Here is a 23,661-nt window from a genome sequence, read left to right on the forward strand (position 1 = left end):
TCCAGGTCCCCGACTCACCTTCAGCTGCCTCTGAACACTGATTTATGCTATTCTCCTGCCTCAGAATGACCTCCCCACCACTTTTTTTTTTTAGGTGTTTTTGAAATTACAGAATTTGAAATTGAAAAAGTAAAATATGCTGTTGTAAAGTAAAAAAAAAAAAAATACCGAGATATATAAAGAAAAAGTTAGTAATTCCACATCACCCATTTAAAACACTATTCTACTTCTGTGACTGAAATACATTATGGGCATCACTTCAACTTGGCACATATTTATCCAACTATTTTTAATTGTTGCATTATTTCTCATAGTTTAGATGACTATCAAATAATTCTCAGTTTATTCAATAATTCTTCTATTGATGGCCATACAAGTTGGGGAATTTTATTTCAGTACCATCAAATCGTGCTGAAATGAACCTATTTGGCTGTATAGCTGATGCTTTTACTTCCATTAAGGTGGTGGGGGGTGGGGGGAAGCGGATGCTTTTTAGATTCCACAAAGTGAGATAGCTAGTTTTAAGGATATGTGTAATAGCTACTGTCTGATTACTTTTCAAAAAGGTTGTTGTAACTCCTCCACCACTCACATTTATCATCATAAATGCTACTTTTGTCTTCATTCTTTTCATCTATTTTTTCTATTTATTTTTTTAAATTTAGGTATAATTGACATTACATTAATTTCACGTTTGCAACATAATGATTCAATATTTGTATACATTGCTGAATGATCACCATATTAAGTCTTAGTTAACATCTATTTTTTATTTATTGTTTATTATACTTTGTTATTCACTCTTCTCATCCTTTCTTTTGCTACATGGCCAAATTTCTCTTCAGTGCTCTCCTCACCTCATCATTAGCATGAAAGTTCTTTGCTTTTCCATCCTACTTGTGGCTACTTTCCCCCTGGATACTTTCAGAGCCGCTATAATTAAATACTATATTAATAAATAAAAATAACTTTCCTCCCCTTGGGTTTTACCTAGATCAGAATTTTTTTCTTGTCTATTGTTTTCTCTTATTGTATCCTCTTCTCCTTGATAAACATTTAAATTATAAATCCTAGTCATATTAGCTTCATCCAGTTGCTTTGTGCTACTTTTCCTTGTTCTTAGTTTTCCATATCTTGAGATCTTTGTCTAGTTAGAGCATATCCTCAAAGATTGCCTCCGATTGGGTTTATTGGTTAAGTAGTTTCTTAGTTCTCTTCTCGTGTGTTCAAAGAAGGATTTTTGTCTGCTCTGACAGGTGAAGAATATCTTGACTTCTCTTAGTACTCACTAATAGTGCTCTAGTTTCCAGTGTCACAGTCGAGAAATATGATGCTAATCTGATTCTTTTTCCTCTGTAAGTTCTCGGTTCAATTTGTTTGAATGACTATACGATTTCCTCTTAATCTTTAGAGTCTCTGACTGCTGACTCTGAAAAGATTGCAGAATAACCTGTAGTTAAAGCAAAGGTAAGTTTATTGCTTACTGCAGTAAGGGAGACCATGATATTGACTGAGTGTCTCCGAGGAGGGAGGGCAGAGATGGGGACTTCATGAGGTTTGTTGGGGTCTGGTTTGAGGCACGTTATTCAGTGAAAGGACATGGAATTAGACAAAATTTTTGATAAAATAATTTAAGACTGGTGGGCTGAGCAGGGGGTGTTTACTCTAGTAAGGATAGTGGAACTGGCTATTGTTCAGATAAATGGGTTTTTGTAAAGTTCCTGAGACAAACAGAAGTATTTGTAATTCATCTTCCTGGGTGAGAGTTTCCTGAAATAGTAAAGTCATATTAATGCAGACAGTTGAGTGGTAAAGTCATGTTAATGCACATATTGAGTTATGTGGTTGCAGATGACTTCCGTTCTCAGTTTAAATATTTCACAAGCCTAGGCATGTGTCTCTTTTTCCTCCTTAATGCTGCCTGAGCTAGCTGTGAACTCTTTCACTCTAAAGAATGATCCCTTCTTTCAGCTCAGAGAGGTTTTCTTTTGTTTTGTCCCTCCTTGCTTCCCTTCCAATTATTTCCTCTCCATTTGTTACTCTCTCTCCTCCAGGAAAACCTGTTTTCTGCATCTTCTGGTTATGTCTTCCATGTCTCTGATGTTTTTGCTTATGATGTCTGTTTTGATCATTCTGATTTAAAATGCTGAATGTTCTTAGTGGTGACCATAGGTTGTAATTTTTCTCTGCTTTTAATGGGTGCCTATTCCTCAGGCAGGCTGAGCAGACTCTAGGGCAGTGGTAAATACTCAAGTACTGGAAGATGAAAACACCTGTGTGTGTTTTATAATGGATGAGTATAAGCCATCAAACTGGGACCTATCAGTGAGCTGTGGGGAGGAACCTCCTTGGTTCTCAGGAGCAGTCTAACTCACTAGCACAGTCACCCTTCAGGTCTGCTGGGTTGAGAAGGATCGGACAGCCCCTCCAGGGACCAGCCACAGTATCTTCCCAAGTAGAACCAACTTAGATTTCTGGCCAGGTCACATTCGGGAGCTTTAAAATCTGTAGTTAACCCAGGTGGGTCCTCTGGCTCTGTTGTAGAGATTTTTTTTTGTTGTTGTTCAGGAAAATTGGCCCTGAGCTAACATCTGTGCCAATCTTCCTCTATGTTATATGTGGGTTGCCACCACAGTGTGGCTGCCAACGAGTGGTGTAGGTCTGTGCCCAGGAACTGAACCCAGGCTGCCAAAGCGGGACATGCCAAACTTAACCACTAGGCCACGGGGCCGGCTCCGTGACATAGAGATTTTAAGAGCACTCTCCCTAGGAGTTTTGAGAGAACTCTGGTCTCAGACCCATTCTCTAGTTTTCCCAGTACAGCGTGACAGTGCTTGGGAACAGATTCTAGAGCCAGATGCCTAGGTTTTAATCCTGGCTCTGCCATTTGCTGTCTCTGTGCCCTTGGGAGAACTCCTTAACCCAAAGGGTCCGATTATCTCATCTCAGAAATGAGGATAATAATAATGCCTATGTCCTTGAGCTGATATGAAGGTTAAATGAGTTTCACTTTTGTGGAAAGATGCAGTGCTCTTAGAACAGTGCCTGACTTGTGAGAAATACCCAGTGTTAGCTATTATTATTATCATCATCTCCAACTCATGGGGCTGCTGTGAGGATTGAGTGGGTTAGTATATGTAAATTATTAATATGTGCCAATAAATGTTAGTATTATCAATTTTATTATTTTATGTAATTTTGACTTATGTGACTTTGAAATGCTATGAAATAATAAAATATTAACGAAGCCTCACTATATCTTTTAAATTTGGAATTCCCCCCCCAAACTAAAAAAATTCATCGAAAGTCACATAATTTTATGGCAGGCTGAGTGAATTGTGAACAGTGTTTATGCTTTAGCCACATTGTGAGCCTGCTTTGCCTGGCAAAGAGAAATATCCACCATCTTCAATATTGGTTGAAAATCCCTGTGCATTGGAACTTCTGTAGCAAATTTTAGCAACTACTGTACTATTACTTTAACATTTGCTATTATATTTTAAGAAGCTCTTTTTGTTTGAGGGGGAAAAGTATCCCCCAAATATTCTGTTGTTTGTAGTGTGTTAGTGCCAGGGCAGACGTGTTCCCTCAAATCAGTAACTTGAAGCAGAACTTACACATAGTGAACACTGTTCAAATAACTGCATACCTATCATGGGGAGTTGTGCTGTTAATTTAGGAAAGAGCATTGTGCCAAATATTATAAATCATAATGCAGTATTATTTTTACAAAACAAAATAGTAATTAAGTCCATTGTTGTCGATTTATGTGCTCTAAGAGTACGTCCTCCTGCTTTTCTTTTATTCCTGTTGGGAAATGTTTTGGATTATGAGCTTCCTTAAGGTACACATCACTTGCACAAAATGCTCACCTTGGTCACAATAGAGAAGTGGAGAGAAGAGAAGGTGGGAAGAAAAGCAGGTCAGGCATATGCTTGTGGACGTCATCTTTTCAGGGTCTCTTCACTTCCACTGCTACCTCCTTTATAGCTGCCTAATGCCCGTCCATCTTCTGGTCCAGTTCTGCGCAGAGGAGTATCTCTTTCTTGAAGATTCTCCAGTACCTCTTGTCATGTTGCCACTTCTCTGATCCTAAGCTTTGTGAACTCTCTCTGTCTAGCACCCAGACATAAACTAGCTTGTAATTATGAGTTTCATGCGTATCTCTCCTGCTACCGGCAAGACAGTAACACCCAGAAGCCTCTATGATCTGTAATCCCTTTGATCCTATCTCTCAAAACCTCTCGGGAAACTCGAGGTCACTTACCTGTAGCTTTTTTGTCCCTGTTAATGTGGGGGTACAACTCGGATGCTTGTGTGGACCAGGCAGAGTTGAAGATTACAGGGCGTGGGGGGGCTTATAAACTGGCAAGCTCATTCCCGCTCGACAGGGCAGCTGCCGGGATGCCCCAGCTGATTTTTGCCTTGTGCTTCGGGTTGCTAGAGGAGGCAGAAGGGAACATTTCCTGATTGTCACATCGCTATGTCGGCTACTGAGTGACACACGGTCTTCTGATTTGTAGATTTTGTTTCAAGTACTCAGAAGGAAATAAAGATTGAGAAAGCAGCTTGTCCTGTCCGTGCTTGGCCACCCTGGACTCAGATATGTCTCCTTCAGCCTCTGCTTCTGGGGCTCTTACCTTTCAGGTGAGAGAACCTAACTTCCTAGGCTGTTCCCTGAGAATTGCTCAGGAGGAAAGTAGACACCTTGCCCTACGACTACCCAATTTTGAAAAACCACTTTTTTGTAGGAAGAGTATTTTAACATTAAAAAAGAGAGTAAGAATAGTTACAAATATTGAAATGACTTTACTGGAATGTTTCTTGGGTCACTTTTGGGGGCTTTTGTGTTAAGAGGAAAAATTACAATGTGTCATAAAACTCAGACTTTCGGTGGAATCCCGTATTATGTTGTATGATAGAATACAGACTACTGATCTGGAGGGCATTTGCAACCTTCTCCTCCTACTTTATCATCGCTTCTCGCCCTCTCCCTCATCCCTGAAGAAAAGACAAAGGGACTGAGAGAGCCAAGCAGGGTTGGGAAGAAGGTACCATGAGACCAAGATGCAGGGAGACCAAGAGTTCCATTGAGTGGAAGAGTGAGAGAGGCCTGGAACTTTTGGGGAGCCTCGAATGGGAGGGGTTGAGAGATTTTCTTGAACTTTGTATTTTGAAATAATTTCAAACTTACAGATGAGTTGCAAAAACAATACAAAGAACTCTTGTACACTCTTCACCCACAGATGCAGTAGTTTACATTTTACCACCCAGGCTTTATCATTATTTTTTTCTCTCTAACTGAACCGTTTGTGAGTGGGTTGAAAACGTGAGACTCATTAACCCTGAATGCTTTAGTGCTTATTACCTACGAACAGGGACCCTATACTACATAATCATGGCACAACTATCAGCATCAGGAAATTAGATGCTGTGTGGCCAGCTAATCCACAGACCCCATTCAAATTTGGTCAGTTGTCCCAGTATTGTCCTTTAGAGCAAAATAATCCAATCCAGATTATTCATTGCATTTTGTTAACATGTTGTCTTCTTCAATCTAGAACAGTTACAGTATTTTCATGACCTTACTATTTTCAAAGAGGCTAAGCTGACTGTTTTGTACAGTGTCCTTCAATTTGGACTTGTCTGATGCTTTCTCATTAATAAATTCAGGTTTTGGCAGGAAAACCACAGAAGTGATGCTGCATCTGTGTTTGTTGCATCCTTTCAAGTGCTACATGATGTCTCTTTGTCCCACTACTGGTGAAATTAACTTAAATGGCTTGGTTAAGGTAGAAACTGCCGGGTTTTTCCAGTATAAGGTTTCTCTTTGGGGCTGGCCTGGTGGCACAGTGGTTAAGTACACACATTCCGCTTCTTGGTGGCCTGGGGTTTGCTGTTTCAGATCCTGGGTGAGGACATGGCACTGCTTGGCACGCCATGCTGTGGTAAGCATCCTACATATAAAGTAGAGGAAGATGGGCATGGATGTTAGCTCAGGACCAGTTTTCCTCAGCAAAAAAAAGAGGAGGACTGGCAGTAGTTAGCTCAGGGCTAATCTTCCTCAAGAAAAAAAAAAAGTGTCTCTTTTATCCTTTGTAATGCATAATAAGTATTTTGTGTGGAGATATTCCAAGACCTTGTAAATAGCCCATTCTTCCTCTTTTACCCACTTGTTTTAGCATCACTGATGATTCTCAACTGAATCAATTATAATTATGATGGTTGTTTTCGAGTTCAGTTATTCCTTCTACATTTATTAGTTGGCATGTTTATCATAAGGAAGCACTTTGTTTTTTCTCTGTTTATTCATTTATATATTTACATTAACCTGGACTCAAAGGTTCCTCTCAGGGGGTTATAATCCAGTACTTGCATTTATTCTCATGCTCACATTGTCTCAGATTTGACCAGTAGAAGTGCCTTTCGGCTTGCTCCTGTGTTCTTTTGAAAGATCTCTATCATTCTTTGAACACTCCTTTCCTTTTTGGTACAAAAAATTATTTCAGGCCTTTTACTTTCCTATCTCAGCCTTGAATCAGACTGTTTTCTAAGGAGAGGAGAATGATATTTAGAAACAAAAGACCTGGGCACTAGGTGTGGTCATTGCTCTTGAGGTGTCATTTCTCCCATGCCTGCTCAGTGGGCAGACATAGAGAGTTGGGGTGTGTATACACACGTGTGTTTATCTAAACGTATTAAATCATGTACTCACACGAGTACCTCCATGTCCACGAGGTTCATTCTTGTTTTTTCTGTTTTCACATTTGTAGCTCCCTTCTCTAACAGGAGAAACCTGGCTCCTATTTTTCTCAATATATTTACTTATTGTTTAATCCCTCTCTGTGTAACCAGTCTCCCAGCTCTGCCTGGCCACTGCTTCCTCACCAGCCATCCTTGTCTGGACACTTGTTTGGCTCAACCTCAAACCCCATCAGATAACCACCTTGCTCAGCCCCGAGCCTGCTGTCCACCTCTAACAAATATTGAGGAAGATGAAGGGACCCTAATGGCTTTTCAATGGAATTTTTCAATTATTCAGGAAGGAAGGAAGAGAGGGAGGGACTAATTTCTTTGGCCTCTTTAAGTATTTGAGAGATTAAAGTAAAAATCATTGTTCATGTTGGGGCTATGCATTTTAAATCTGATGTCACTCAGATTGTACCTAAGGAGTCACAGCTGCATGTATGGCTCAGTTGTAATGGAGTTGTCATCTGACAGAAGAAGGGTCAGCTACTCTGTCTGAACATATATTGTGTTTTGGGTGAGGGAGTTTATATTTTACTGCATTTTATCGGCTTTCTCACAATTGCAGTGTTCTTAAATGTGTATTTTTGTATCATATAGATGGATGTTGTACAAGATTAAAAAATACAAAACTCGGGTTCCCAATCCTGAAAAAAATTCTAGCAAAATAAGGGCTTAATCATGATAACATCTTGAAATAGCACAGGAGTCTGGGAACATGGGCTGTGTCTTACCCCCTAGGACTACCACTCTGGAAAAAAATCCCATTTATACCAAGAGGGAATTTCTAGGTAAGGAAATCAAATACTTATGTTAACAATGGAGAGTCTTAAGAGTTGCGGATAACAAGCTAGTGCCAGGATACCCAGGGATACTGGAATGCCAGAAACAAGGGTGGAAGGAAGGGCTACAGTACAGGGACATTAAATGAGGTTATGAAATAGCTTTTTTGTGTGTGTGTGTGTGAGGAAGTTTGGCCCTAAACTAACGTCTGTTGCCAATCTTCCTCTTTTTGCTTGGGAAATATTGTCACTACTGAGCTAACATCTGTGCCAGTCTTCCTCCAGTTTTTTGTATGTGGGACACTGCCACAGCATGGCTCAGTGAGTGGTGTGTCGGTCTGTGCCTGGGATCTGAACCTGTGAACCCTGGGCCACTGAAGCAGAGCTTGCAAACTTAACCACTACACCACCGGGCTGGCCCCAAAGCGGATGTGAAATGGCTTTTAACTGGAAAATTTTGTGGCTTCCCATCTAATGTATGTTTTACCTACTGAACTTGTAATGAGAAGACAGAGTTATAAACAGTGTTATAAACAGTGTTTGGTATGTGTTTTGACTCTTCTTCATGGGTACCTGCATTTCTAGGCTGAGGACAATTGAGTGTTACCATTAATCTAATTATCTATGGTTGTTTAGTTGTATAACAAACTACCCAAAATTTAGTGGCTTGAAACAGCAGCTATCTTATTAAGACATTGAGTGAGCTGGGCAGTTTTTCTCCATGTGATGTTGACTGGGGACACTTGTTGGTGTTGATCAGACTGTTCTGGAGGGCCTAGGATCTCTTCATTCACAGGTCTGGCATCTTGGCAGAAATTCTGAAAGGTTGGGCTCAGCTGAGCCACACTCCTCTTTATGGAGACTCAGAGTCTCTCAACATAGTCTCTTTAGCAGGATGCTTAGACTTCTTTCCTGGTGGCTCAGAGTTCCAAGACACCAACGAGGAAGCAGCCAGTCGTTTCAAAAGCTATGCTGGGAGCCAGCCCTGATGGCCTAGTGGTTAAAATTTGGCGTGCTCTGCTTTGGCAGCCCAGGTTCAGTTCCTGGGTGTGGAAACATACCACTCATCTGTCAGTAGCCATGCTGTGGCAGGGGCTCACAGAGAGGAACCAGAAGAATTTACAACTATACACAACTATATACTGGGGCTTTGGGGTTGGTGAGGGGGGAGGAAGAAAAAGAAAAAGAAAGGAGAAAGATTGGCAGATTGGCAACAGATGTTAGCTTAGGGCAAATCTTCCTCTACAAAAAAAAGCTATGCCGGAACTGGCTGAGCATCACTTGTGCAATACTGTATTGGTGAAAGCAATCATAGGCTAGTCAAGAATGGAGGAGGGGCATTAGACCCACCTCTTGATGGGAATCGAGTCAAAAAGTTTTCAGCAGTCTTTACTACATCACACCTTAAAAAAACTATGGGTATGAAGTGAATGGATTTTTAAAACTGAAACCTTCTGTATAAAATAGAATGTTATTTTTAGTATGAAGTTATAATTTTTTTTCAAAGATTGACACCTGAGCTAACATCTGTTGCCAATCTTTTTTTTTTTTTGAGGAAGGTTAGTCCTCAGCTAACATCTGCTGCCAATCCTCCTCTTTTTGCTGAGGAAGACTGGCCCTGAGCTAACATCTGTGCCTATCTTCCTCTACTTTATACGTGGGACACCTGCCACAGCATGCTTTACAAGCAGTGTGTAGGTCCATGCCTGGGATCCGACCCTGCGAATCCCAGCCCACTGAAGCAGAATGTGCAAACTTAACTGCTGAGCTGCTGGGCTGGCCCTTGTTGCCAATCTTTTTCTTTTTTCTTCTTCTTCTCCCCGGAGCCCCCCAGGACGTAGTTGTATATTCTAGTTGTATGTTCTGGCTCTACTATGTGAGACGCCACCTCAGCATGGCTTGGTGCGTGGTGCTAGGTCTACGCCCAGGATCTGAACCGTCAAAACCCTGGGCCACCAAAGCGGAGCATGTGAACTTAATTACTCGGCCACAGGGCTGGCCCTGAAGTTATAATTGTTAATGTTAAACACAGTACATTTAAAGTTTTGAAATATAGTCTTTTTGTTATTCAGATTAAAGTTCAAATGATTATATCTTAAGTGAGAGATTATGTTTATAAAACACAATCCTTGGCTTAACACATCTTCTTCTCTGTAAGGGATATGAGCTTAAAAAGTAATCCTTTAAATGTCCTGAATAAAGCAGGGCTATTAATGAATTCTCAGAGATTTCATTTTAAGGATATATAACCCATTTTTCTTTTTCCTTAAAAAATGAAAAAAAAAAAGGCTGCAGTTGTAAAAATGTCTTATATTGCCCAGTGTTTCACTATTGATTTTATTCTCTGACCATAATGAATAGGATGGATATGGCAGGGTTTCTGTTCACTTTATGTGTCTCTTCTTACCTATGAGACTTTTTTAGCCCAAAGGTTAATTTCTAAAAACTTTTTATTTGAAATAAAATCAAATTAGACTTACAGAAGAGTTGCAAAGATTGAGTTCCTGAATACCTTTCACTCAGCTTCTCTTAATGTTAATATATTATATAATCATGTTATATTTGTCAAAACTAGGAAATTATATAATCCATATATTGTATATAATGCAAGTAACTAAACTACAAATTATTTTTGGATTTCAACAGTTTTCCTACTAACTTCCTTTTTTTCTTGCAGGATCTAATCCAGGATACCACATTGCGTTTAGAAATATTAATTTTTTAGGTTTATAACATTCGTGCATTTGAAACATTTAGAAGATGTCCAAGACGTATAAGAGAGAGAGAAAAATTTGACTTGTGTTTCAGGCACTTATTTTTATTGGAACTTAATTTTTTAATGCAAACTTGATGAAACCAAAGAGTATGCTTTATGTTAGTCTTGAAAATAGCTCGCCATTGTGGAAATTCTGATTTCTCTTGTCAGTGCTGCTATCTAGTATTTGATTTCTGAGATTCCTTGTGGACTGCTTGGTTTTCTCTTTTGGTTTTATTTTATTACTGACAAGACTTTTGTGAGCTCCTGTTGTAACAAGATTTGTAAGAAACTGGGAGAGGCAGATGTTTGTCTAGTGGCCACGATGTTGCTTTGCTTCTGTTCCTAGACCTTCAGTTAGCTAGCCCGATGACCTGTGGGCAAGTCACTCATCTCTCCGGTCTCAGTTTCCTCATCTATAAAAGGAAGAAGGCTTGACAAGACTCTTTGGATAAGAATCAAAAACGTTGTCTATTTTACGATATGTTTCATCAAGAACGTACCCTTGTCTTTAGTATAGAAGAGCAAGTCTCAAGCTTTTTAGGCTCAGGATCCCCTTACTCTTTAAAATTACTGAGGACTTCAAAGCACTTTTGTTTCTGTGGGTTATGTCTATGTATATTTACCATATTGTAAATTAAAACTGAGAAATTAAAACTAATTCATTTTTTAAAAACTCATTGTAAAAAAGCCGTTACATGTCAATGTAAATAACATTTTTATAAAAGTAGCTGTATTTATAAAACAAAACAATTTTAGTGAGAAGAGTGACAGTTTTTACATTTTTGCAAATTTCTTTAGTATCTGGCTTAATAGAAGACAGTTGGATTCTCATGTCTGCCTTACGCATTGTCTGTTGTGATATCAAGTGCCATGTAACCTTTGAGAAACTGTGTACTTGTGAGAGGAGAGCAAAAATGACAAACAACAAATTAATAATGTTAGCTATACAGTTTTGACCTCATGGACTACCGAAAGAGTCTCTGGGTCCTCCCAGACCCTGCTTTGAGAACCACTGGTGTAAGAGAATGAGCTGAGGCTTTTAGTCGGATATTTCTGGGTTGGAACCCTGCCTTTACTGTTTATTTCTGTGGGACCATAGTCAAACTGCTTATCCGCTCTCAGCCTCTGTGACTTCCTTTGTAAAATGGAAATAAAAATTGTTTTTTTAAAAACTTTTGCACAACCCTTGTGGAGATTAAATGAGGCAAAGCATATGAAAGCATCTAATATAATTCTGTAAACGTAGATGCTCAAGATTTACTCTCTGTTACTGTAATTTGAAACTTTACAGTGAAGATAAGTTGAGCAGAGGAAGACATCATAAAGAATGTAACAGGTTTAGAGAGAAAAATCTGGAAATGAGATGTGGTATGTTGTCTGTAAAGATGGCCACCAACAGTTCTTCCAGTCACTCCCTATATGTTTGTCATTCCTCTTATCAAGAGGTAGAGGGGCTGGCCTGTGGCTGAGTGGTTAAGTTTGCATGCTCTGCTTCGGCAGCCCAGGGTTTTGCCAGTTCGAATCCTGGGTGCGGACATGGCACCGCTCATCAAACCATGCTGAGGCAGCATCCCACATGCCACAACTAGAAGGACCCACAACTAAAAATACACAACTATGTGCCAGGAGGCTTTGGGGAGAAAAAGAAAAACTAAAATCTTAAAACAAACAAACAACAAAAAAAAAGAGAATCTCTTTCCCTTCCCTTTACATCTAGGCTGACCCTGTGACTTGCTTTGACCAACAGAGTGTAGCGAGAATGATGCTGTGCCAGGTCTGGGCCTTAAGAAGCTTGGCAGCTTCTACTTTTACTTTGGAGCCCTCAGACACCGGGGAATGAAACCAGACTACCCTGCTGGAGAGAGAGGCCCTAGATGATGAGGGACGAGGGAGAGAGGCCCAGCCAGCAGCTAGCCATTCTAGTCGCTCCAGGTGAAATGTCAACATGTGAATGAAGCCATCTTGAGTGCTGGAGCCCATGTGAACCTCTAGCCAACACCAGACGGAGCAGACACTTGCTGTCCCTTCTGAGCCCTGCCCAAATTGTAGAATCATGAGCAAATTATGGTTGTTGCTTTAAGCCACTAAGTTTTGAGGTGATTTGTTACACAGCAATAGATAGCTGAAACATTAAATGAAAGTTTAGAAAAGCTTATCAGTGTGAACAAACTCTGATATATGAGAAGTAAACACTTTTTAAATGACTAAATGAGGATTTTCTTTACAAATAACCTCGCCTAGAGGTTGAAAGTAACATATTCAAAACCATCAGATAGTGGTTAACAATTCTTGGTCTGTGAAGCAATTTCCATTGGTGCCTGAGGAACGTCTCCTTTGTGCCCCTACTTCAGCTTATCCTAATGGGCCTGAGCGAAAAAATTTAACATGGTTCATGTTTTCTGAGAGAACTTGGACTCTATTATGTTAAATATACTAAATAAAAATATAGTGAAATTTTAAAGGCATAACTTCAAACAATTTTTGAAGGGTTCATTTGCCCTTTCTGAAGGAGTAAACTGGTTGTCTCAAATGTAATAGTTATCATTCTGTGCAGCTGGCAAAAACCTGCCTTTCTGGTTTGTAACGTCATGTTAATCTGCAAAGGTGTTATTACTCATTCGAAGAATTCTTTGTTCTGATTTGAAAGCCTCGATGGTATTTTCAAATAAACTTGTCTTACTTGGGAGTGTTTCTCTAAGATTATAAGCCTCTCGTAGCTCTGTTCTTTCCAGAATGTGGCTAGTATGTCAGTAATGAAAGTAATCTATGTCTATTTGCTGAGATTTAAGTGGCATATAATTCACAATCCAGAAATATTTTACAGGCATTTATTTACTCTCACTTGAAAAGTAAATTAATATATTGTAACATTAGAATAAGTTTTTCTGAATGAAGTTCTCAAAAGTCAAATGCTTCCTTTATTTATTTTCTTAACTGTCTCATTGCCAATCTTTTTTGTTTTCCTCATGTTGAAAAACCAAATTCCTATCAATTTATTTTATTGCATAAAGAAATCACTATACGTCTCTGTTTTATATATAAAAATTTAATGTCAGGCGCTTTTATTTTTTGGTATGTTATAAATTTCAAATATAAGATACTTTAAAGTCTGTTAAGTCTATGGAATTACATTAACACTGAAACAAATGTATGTTTTTTAAATTAAAAGTAAACTAAGCAGCTTTGAATCAGTTGATATGCTGAGGTCAGGATAAATGAATCCATCCGTCTTTCTTTGCTTTCATAGGTCTGATTAGTCAAGAAAAATAGAAATCTTCATTAAGAGACAGGAAGAGAGGTTTAATTCCTCGGCCACCACGTTTCCAGTATTGCATCTCTCTCTTCCTTGTTTGTTGGCCCTTCATATTAATTCAGTGACCTTTTAGGGAATTCTTACTATGTGTAAATTATTGGACTGGGTGGGACAGTGGTGTGTAATGCTTAACACCTGCTTTCAAGTGTCTAAATTTTAGTAGAAAAGTTGAGAAGTATAAAATGGCTTTAATAAAGGCAGAATAATATAAGTCTCAGAGATGGGCAGAAATAAGACACTTTGTAGGTTCAGTGAAGGCAGAGGTTGAGGGGATAAGGACAGGCTTTATGGAGAAGGTAGTGCTTGAGCCAGGTCTTGAAGGATAAGTGGGGTTTTGCTGATGACAGAGCAGAGGAGATATTCCACATAAAGGAAACAGTACAGGCAAGCCAAGACCCAGGGGGACCTCATGAATTCTGTTTCTGATATTTGTGCTGGCACTCAACTCATTTTCTCAAAAGTCTCATTAGTAGAGGTCCCTTATGTGTTTAAGACAATATTTTAATTTCTTCGTTTTTCATAAAACCCTTGGGCATGTCGCTAAGTGCCGTGGTCATACTTATAGCTTATTTTGTAGGATCCCGATGAATGCCTGATTTTGTCAGAGACTTGTTCTAGAAATGGTCAGAAAAAACTGGGAGTTGTGCTAAATACCATCATATTCATGTCTTTCCTTTGCTAAGTACTCAAAGAAGGAAAGTTAATAAACAAGATTTCCTTAAACTTCAAATGAAACTAACCATCTAACTTAGAAGTAAAGCCCCTGTCTCAGTGTTTTTAAGTCCTGGGACATGTAACTTCCACACTGGTGTAGGAGGCCTGTCGTAGAGCTACCATACTCAAAGGGCTGTGGAAGAATTCAGATTAAGAAGTCTTAAAGTAGCTTTTTTGGGGAGGAATGGGGAATGTGTAAATGTGTAAATATGGTCAGCAAATTGACAGCTCAACACCGTAGTCCTCTCTTGGCTCTATGCGTTTTGCTTACTTTACACTTGATAGTACATGAACCAGATCCACAAAACAACTACTTTCATGAGCAAAAAAGGTAATGACTAGTTTCTGCTTGACAGACTTTTCCTTTTTAAAATTATTTTTACACAAGTAAAATGTGTGCATGGTAACTTGTCAAATGTACAAAAAAAGCCTCTGATAAAAACCAAGTACCTCTCTATCTCACTTTCTAGAAGTTTCTTAGTCACTCTGTAGCTCCAGGGCTTCTCTAGGGCTCTGATAGGCCAATCAACTGCTTTCCCCATCAAGGATCTTTGTATTATATTCTGGGTGCATCTTGCTCTCCTCTGGCATTTTTATTAACGTATTTTTTCCCATCTTCTAGAGATTAATCATCTGCCGGCATATAATAGGTACTCAATAAATATTTGAATGAATGAAGTCATGTTTCTTTCATAATGTTCTTGATGGTACTTACTTGTCCTTTTCTAGTAATAAGTCCTGCAACTGGTCTGTTCCTTGCCCAGTGTAGCTGAAGTTTGTTCTTCGGCTCTCACCTCGGTTCTCTATCAGTTCTTAATTTCTTTATTCAAGGGTGATTTCTTCTAAACCTGGAGACTTTCAACCTGAACTGCAAAGTAGAACCCGCAGGCAATCTCTGTGAAGAACCCACATGAAGAATGAAATTATCCACAAGTATAAGAGCAGAAGGCATAACAATGGAATACAAATTTGGGAGAGGGGGATTGGAAGGCGTCAGGGCAGGCCTGGCAGAAAGGTGGGCTGGTGATGTGCACCCCCACCCCAGGAGAGGGTTTGCTTATGGCACCATGCTTCTGAGTCTTGTCATATTACAGTGTGACAGGTAAGAGGTTTTCATGTACATGTATGCTTGAAGTAGTGACAGAAATATAGTATTTCTGAGATCCACCTGGCTCTGCTCCAGGTACATGTGTAGACATACCCGTAATGTGCAGAAAGCTGTAGAGGGAATCATGAGGCGTGTCTTTTCCTAGGTTAGCTCTGGATTCATTGCATAACGCTGCATGCTTTCCTTGTGGTTTCTCTGTGAGGCTAACAAATATGCTAAAGGGTGACATTTGTAAACTATTTTCAGCACCAGATTCGATATAAATGCAAAACTGTCACAGAGGATTGACGGACTATGTTCTGGTATTTTTGGAATGGTAGTTTTGGAAAACAGTGATTCCTTCTATGCATGAAATTTTTGTACTTTCCAAACTACTGAGTTGGTTTTCCAAGCTTGCTTTTCTGTGTATTCTTCATGAGTAAAGTATTATATCTTTTTTCATGCTTTATGAATAGATTATGAAAACTAACATTTCTGTGGAAGTAGAGGCATGAAATGTTTTTCATAAAGACAGCTTTGATTTATATATTAAAAATAAAATCTGCCCCCTTTCAATGCTTTAATTTCAAGCTCATTGATACCTCTTTTGTTCAAATCAAGTGGAATCGTGTAGCTCTACCTGCTCTAGTTACTCTGTCTGTGCCTGGATGTGAGAACAGACGCAAGATGGAACACTAGGCTCATATGCCAGCCTTCCAGAAATACTCTGAACTAACAGGAAAGATATGTGTGCATATTCTACAGCAGCTTGTAAAATAAGAAAAACTGATCTCAGTAGGCCAGAAATTATAAAAAATTCTTGAGGCAAAAGGCAAATGTAAAACAATTGAAGGTGAAACTATATCCCAAAACATGGGCAAGAGAAATATGGAACGAGGTTAGTGATAGATTAAGGATTGCTCCAAGTTTAGTGGCTGTGGATATATTGAGATTAGGAGAGAATTTGAGTAACTATCAGGGCAATGGCTATACGCACTGCGAGATACCCAGGGTCTTTCCAGTGAATTCTTTCATGGTTACTTAGAATAGACTATTACTGTTTGCAACCAAGAACTCTGCCAGTTGTGCTTATGTTTCTAGGATAAATTCATGATATTTTTAGTATACCATTTCACCCAATTTTCTATATTGTTACTCTGGGTTTTTACTGTGTCTCTGGCATGGCTCTTGGGTCCAAACACACATATTCACTGCTCCCACAGGGCAGGGGAAGGGAGGCTGGTGGATTGCCTGGCTCCTCCTGTTTAGAACAAATGCTCAGGAATCAGTCACCATCACTCTTTGTCACAATTGATTCCACCTCTGAATGCCTCTGTTGTTGGACACCCTGCTGTTAGGAGCCACTGCTATGAATGAATTCTCAACTCTTTCTTCCTTTTTTCATGACTTGCTCAGAAGTCAAAGTCTTTGGCCGAAACCAGATCATGCATTGTGGCCCAGTCGCCAGGTGTTAGGGAATCTGGTTCCTGTCTCCAACAAGACTCACATAATGAGAGATTCTCTCCAAATGGGGATGGGCTTGATATTATACACCAAAAACGAAAGAACTAAAATAGGAAATTCTCTATTAAGGATATTTGACATTAGAAACTCTTTTAAGTGTAACTCATAGATGAAAGGACAAAAATCATGTAATCATCTCAGATTCCCAAAAAGAAGTTGATAAAATTATTGCCCATTCTTAATTAAAAATTAAAATAGATTAAAACAAAACAAAAACAAAAAGATCAAAAAAGCAAGAATAAAAGGAGGCTTCTGTTTGAAAAAGGGTATGTAAAAGGGCTTTATAGCAACCATTATACTTCGTGGTGAAATTTTAGAAGCGATTACATTAAAGTCAGGAAAAGATAGGGATGGATGTTCTCACAACTACCAGTCATCCTCTGTTGAGGCCCCAGCCGATATAGTAAGAAGAAGAAATATGGAGGAGGTGTGTTGAAAAGGAAGAACTAGAACACTTAGTATTTGTGGAAAATGTGGTTAGGTGAAAAGACTCCATCGACAAACTCTTTTCACCATATAAGAGTTTAGCAAGGTGGCTGGGAAATAGACCAATGTAGAAAAATCAGTTGCTTCCCAATACATTAGCAATAGCCACTCAAAGGATAATATAATGATAAAACTATAGAATAGCTAAGAATAAGCCTGTATTAGTTTTCTATTGCTGCATAACAAATGACCACAAATTAGTGGTTAAATATACCCCTATTTATTATCTCACTATTCTGTGGATCAGAAGTCCATGATGGCGTGACTGGGTTCTATGCTCAGTCTTCCAAGGCTGAAATCAAGGTGTTGGTCTGCAGGGCTCTTCTCTGAAGGCTCTGAGGAAGAATCCACTTCCAAACTCTTCCAGGTTGTTAGCAAGATCCAGTTCTTCTGGCTGTAGGACTTGGGCTCCCATTTCCTTACTGGTTGTCAGCTGGGAACAACTCTCAGCTCCTTGAGGCTGCTCGCACTGTCTGCTGAAGCAGTTTCTGTAGATGGCCCGCTCCAACTTTCAAGAGGCAAGGACCTGTGAAGTTTCCTTATGCTTTGATATCTTTGACTTTTCTTCTGCCTTTCTCTTTGTTGAAGAAAGTGCTTTGTTTGTGAGGGTTCAAGTGGTTAGGTCAGATCCACTCCAATCATCTCCCTATATTAAGGCCAACTGTGACATAGAACATAACACAATCACAGGAGTGATATTTTGTCATACTCACTGGTTCCCGGGGTGAGAGCAGGATGTTTTGGGGAGGGGGCATTTTGTAAACTCTGCCTGCCACAATGCCCAAATAGAATTTTATAATAAAAGACCTACATGAAAAAAAGTATAAAATTTCCTTGAAGGATATAAAAGAAAACCATGTAGGTTTTACTTTGGAAATATCCTATCAGATCCCCCCAATCATGTAGTCTATCAGTTAAATTTAATTCCAGTCAGATTCCCAACAGAATTGTTTATTAAGTTGGCAAGCTGGTTCTAAACTTCCTCTACTAGAGGAAAATGTCTAAGAATTGGCAAAGACAATTTTGAAAAAGAATGATGGATATCAACAAATTATGTTAAACTAAACTCATGAAAATCTTGGAGTATTGGTCCAGGAATAATCCATGGAGTAGAATGAGGGTTCATTTCGTAGATGAGAAAGTTGTTTCAAATCAAAAGGGAAATGATGCCCTTTTTGGTAAATGCTAATACAATTGTCTATACATTTGGAATCAAAGTTAGGCCGTTATCCCAAGCACAAAAATAATTTCCAGATGGAGTGAAGAGCTAAATATACTAAATACAATTGTATAAGTAATAGAAGCACTTAAGAGAATTTGCTGATAAACTTCTGGTTAGAGAATGCCTAACCCAAATGCTGGGAAATACAATTGGTTAGTAAACACTTGATAGAGCATTTACTTTTATTCGTGTCAGGAAAATGCAATTTAAAACAATTCCCCCTTCACCTCTTTTGTTCGTTCTGATTGGGAAAAAAATTGCTCAATCCAAATGTTGGCAAGGTGTGTACTCTCATTGAATAATTGTAGTGGTCTTTTTGGCAGTGCTTATTGTAATTTTAAGTATGCATATCCTTCAAATGAGTGATTTCACTTCCAGATTTTTACCTTAGCTAAAAACACAGGTACATGAGCACAAAGAGGCATTTACAGGGTGTGACATTGTTATTATAGCAGAAAATGTCCAACAACCTAAAGATCCATCAGGGAAGGGCTTTTTGTTTATAAATTATCTAATGGATTTTGAAAAAGGGACCAATTAAGTTTAACCAAGGTAATTTAGAGGAAAACAAAATACCTCTGGGATTTGTAACAAGAACTGTCTTCTCCCAGCATCTGTTCTTATCACCCATTTTATAATACATTTAATCAAAACATTTCCCGTATGTTACAAATCCGTTTTCTAAAAATAGTTCAATATTGAATACTCACCGTACATAAGTAAGCACATAAAGGTAATTCTCAGAGGGAAGATGCAACTGAACAAAGGCCTGCTTCATTACCATAGTGTATGACTTCTTGGGGATTTCTTTTAGAACTTTGTTAAACCTGCCAATCACGGGGCAAGAGAAGAAAAGTGTGGATCTGTATGTATACCATTGAAATGGATTATTTTCAAGATTAATGTATGTGGAGTAGTGCTTGCTGGTTAAATGTTTATCTTGTGTGTGTGAATAATTGGTATTTAATACATTATATGATAAGAATCTTAATTTAAAGAATCTGTGTATAGTGGGAGGGGGAGAAGAGAGATTAGATTTTTAGATAGGTGTCAGCATTTACAGAGCTGGTGAGGGAAGTGTTTTCTTTATGTCTGTGCTTATGTGAAAGAGATAAAGTAAAATATCTTTACAAGGGCTTTTCAGAACGTTAACTTTGGCAGCTTTAACTTTAATAAACGTCAGTGTATTAGTTGAGGATTGAAAATAAAAACTTTGGCTATTGTTATTTTTATTTTATATGTCTTCTGTATTAGTTGTGAGAGTAATGCTGTAGGTGAAAATTGCTTTTTAAAGTGAAAGAATTGTGATATTTTAACCAAAGAAAGTGTTTTTTTTTTTTTTGATGAATGTATTAGGTGCTCTTCATGTAAAAGATTGTTTATTAGAAGACAAATTTTGTCTTGAAGATAATTTACAATTCCATAAGAAAAGAAGCTTATATTAATTTAAAACTCATTACAGTTTTAAAATTGCTTTCCAAAGCAATTTTTTAATACACTTTGGTTAGAACCCCTCTTTTCTTTGTAATGAAGGTGGAACTTAGAGGGAACCATGGGCTAATAAAATCGCTCCCGTTGTGAGCACAACTAATAAAAGATGAGAACTATGACTGTGTCCCACTGAGAAAGACAAGACACCTTGTTAAAAAAAATAAAACTGTGAATTATTTTTGCAGAAGTCGACGAAGGGTTCCGTTGTCCTTGACCACGTGTTCCGTCACATAAACCTTGTGGAGATAGATTATTTTGGGCTGCGCTACTGTGATAGAAGCCATCAGACGGTGAGTACAATGGCTTCATATTAAATATTTCACTCTATCTCTGGCCTTTTCTAATGTGGTTTTAGGTGGTTAGATTCTTTATAAAATGAAAATAATTTTGAAAACCTTAAACATATTTTCCCTTGCTGATTTCTTTCATTTTTTCCCTCTTTTGCCAAAAATCTTATATGTTCACAACTTATATGTGTGTACTCTTCTGTGCCAGTAGTTTATATGGTTTCCATTTTGAAACCAGATCATAGGAGTACTTTCCATTTGTGCTGTTATGAGGGCTGAGTAAGCTGTTTAATGTGTTAGGAGGCAGGTAGCTGGTCTCGTGAAGTGACAGATATTGACTTTATGAAAGTAAATGATTAAAGAGAAGAAATACATGCAGTGTAAAAAGATGCCTATCTAAGTTGTAGAAGTTGGATGACCAATTATAAAATAAGTGGGGGTTTTCGTTCATGAGCTTGATGGAGTAGTAATGGTACCAAACTTCTGGTGTCTGATGTCAATTGTTCAGGAGGGTTTAAGTAAGAACATTTTCCTGGATGGTTGGATGGTAGAGTTACTAAGAAGCTCACCATATTGGTTAGTGTGTGTATGTCAATACATGGTTCTGAAAAGCTATCTCTTGGATGATGAAGAGAGGGAAGACCTTGAAGGTGATGATTTTGAGGTATGAAGGGATATTCATTAGTGACTTTTGTTTTAGTCTAAGAAAGATCTTAACCTCAGATAGACACAATCTTATTATGCAAAGTGCTTATATGCGTACCTTAAAAATACCCTATTTGACCTACCTTTTATTTTTCATTCTGTTCAACTCCTGTTGAAATAAAGATTTCCTTCTCTACCTTCATTGGTTCTGCCAGCCTCCACTGGGTCATCTGGGGTCTGTTCAGTGAGAGACATGATTGTCTGAGTGGAGTTTCTCTGCCCTGGTCCCAGTAATGTGCTAGCGTGAGAAAAGGCTGGCAAATGGAATGCTATTGATGGTGATAACCTGTGATTTTTCTTGAGCTAGTTCCATAACCTATTCTGTTTCACAGAAGGCTTTCACAAAGTAGGAATAAAAAATTGGGTGTGTTGGTTAGCTTTCCATAGAAAGGAATAGATTTCTAAAGGCAACGGTCATTAATGTGCACTTCAAAGAAAAGCAAGTGGACATATTCATAAGTTCACTGATTTCTATCGTGTACAGGGCATAAATCAATATAGCAGAGCTGTAAATCTATACTGAAAGATTAAATTGAAGGCTATAGAAGATATCTTGCATTACACTCATATTTTTGAAATAACTTTTTTCCTAGCAGAGAAAAATACAGTTTCCTGATCTTATCTGGTATGTCAGACCTTGCCTGGAAAGATTGACTGTCTTGCTAAAATTATATAGACCTTATCTGTCTTTTTTTTTAAAACTTTGCAAAGAAAAAAATGTGAAAACCTAGAGAATTTCATTTCAAACAATTGCCCGTATCACTGCCAAAGAATTAGTAGTTGGTATTGATTGTTTATGCAAAGTTTTCTAGCGCTTAAGACCAAAAAGCTTTTTTCCTCTTACCTTTATTTCTAAGGGTTGGCATTTGTGATAATGTTTATAATACAAGTATTTTAGGAGAAAACAAATTACGAAATGAGAAGGAGAATGCGCCTAAGATGTTTTTAATGTGGTAAGAACATCAATGTGTAAATTACAAGAAAAGACTATTTTTTGCTTCCTAAATTTCTTTCTGTCTAATGAACTCAGATAAAATAGAGATGATTTGTAAACATTGCTTAGTCTCTGCATGTTCAGATGTATTGTTTGATTATCTTATATTCCTTTTAATTGTAGGACGCTGTGAGAATAAGGTCGTGAAAATTTGCCCTTCCTCTAGGTAACCATTTCATCAAAGTGTCCCAGTTCTGGAGGGCTGCTGGAGTATCTGGGTAGGAACATGTAATTCCACCCCTGATTCTCTTCTCTTGGGTACTGAGCAGAGCTTAGGGTCTCCCTCAGGAAAAGCTCAGGCAGGCTTTTCACTCTAGAAGGGCACCCACCCAAGGCACAACTTTAAGTTTCTGGGAAAATTGTTGATAAACCCCAAATTGTGTTTCCCTGTCCTCTCTCTATATTAGTAGGAGCAGCCCTGCATATTCCATTGTTACTTAAGGTAAATAAGAATTTAAAGAATAACCCTATGTTAGAACAGTGCAGGACATGGTGAAAAATCTTTGTCTTAGAAAGAGAGTAATGATTTCCGTGAATGGCCCTGAATTAGTGTACATTAGTTTGGGTTTTGTGTATTGCTTTGCCCTTTTCCACACCCAAAAGTTTATTTCCAATGGGGAATGCCTGTGTAAGAATCTTTGGTATAATTAAGATCTACATAGAGAAGACTTTGAGGCCCTAAGAGGGACCACTTGGGTTAACTCTCGAGGTGAGAGAAAGTGGGAGAAGGAACTGGGGATAAAAGGAAAGAAAGATGACAAGAGAAGAAATGGCTCACATAGATGTAAAGCCCTAGGCTGTTCCTCCCACTCTCCCACCAGCAATGGATCATGCACTGGGGCCATGCCCAACTCTGGCTGGGGTTGAAGGAATAGACTGGGCAGCCTGCAGCACTGCTAGTCAGCCAGTTGCGGTCAAAGTATAAGCAAATGAACTGAACTGGCAGTGGCTGAAGGGCCATGGGGCAAGGGTCACAGAGGGCTTTATTCTCACCTAGGAGGTTTAGTGTGCGTTGCATGAGAAAGTAGGTGGCTACCCCACAGAATTAGAGAGCAACATGCCTGGTGAACATGTCCCTAGGACAGGTAGATCTTACATGACAACGAACTTGTCTGTCCTGAAGAACCAGGGTAACTGAGAGGCTTGGATCTAGACATTTCTTTACCATCACCTATAACCATCGTTGTCATCGATGTGCCAGGTTCCTGTTGTCATTACATGCTCAGAACAACTGTTCAAGTTCAATATCATTATCCTGCCATTAGAGATGAAGAAACGGAAGCTAAAAAGATTAAGCAACTTTCCCAAGGTCACATAACCAGCAAGTATTAGGACCAGAATTCAAACCTGTCTTCATGTCTCCAAGACCTTTCAACCACTATAATATCTTGACTTGAATGCATGTAAGATGAAAGTGTTTGCATATTTAGGATACTACAGAATTCTCTCTCTCTATGTAATTTATATATGTTTGTTGAGAGGAGTTAAATGGCATTTTCCAATAAGTAAACTTCTCAGATTGACCTTGTGGCAAGAAAGTTTACTGAGGTC

General features: G+C 38.6%; 1 protein-coding gene across 4 annotated transcripts in view; it reads left to right on the plus strand.

Moving 5' to 3' along the window:
* Positions 1-23,661, plus strand: part of EPB41L4A (erythrocyte membrane protein band 4.1 like 4A) — a 249,063-nt gene that overhangs the window by 82,530 nt on the left and 142,872 nt on the right. For all 4 annotated transcript variants that reach the window (XM_046667060.1, XM_046667062.1, XM_046667063.1 and 1 more), the window contains one exon: positions 20,310-20,414. In XM_046667060.1, coding sequence (XP_046523016.1) covers positions 20,310-20,414 — 105 coding nt within the window. The remainder of the gene's footprint in view (positions 1-20,309; positions 20,415-23,661) is intronic.

Source organism: Equus quagga, chromosome 7, assembly GCF_021613505.1.
Source record: "Equus quagga isolate Etosha38 chromosome 7, UCLA_HA_Equagga_1.0, whole genome shotgun sequence".
NCBI lineage: Eukaryota > Metazoa > Chordata > Mammalia > Perissodactyla > Equidae > Equus > Equus quagga.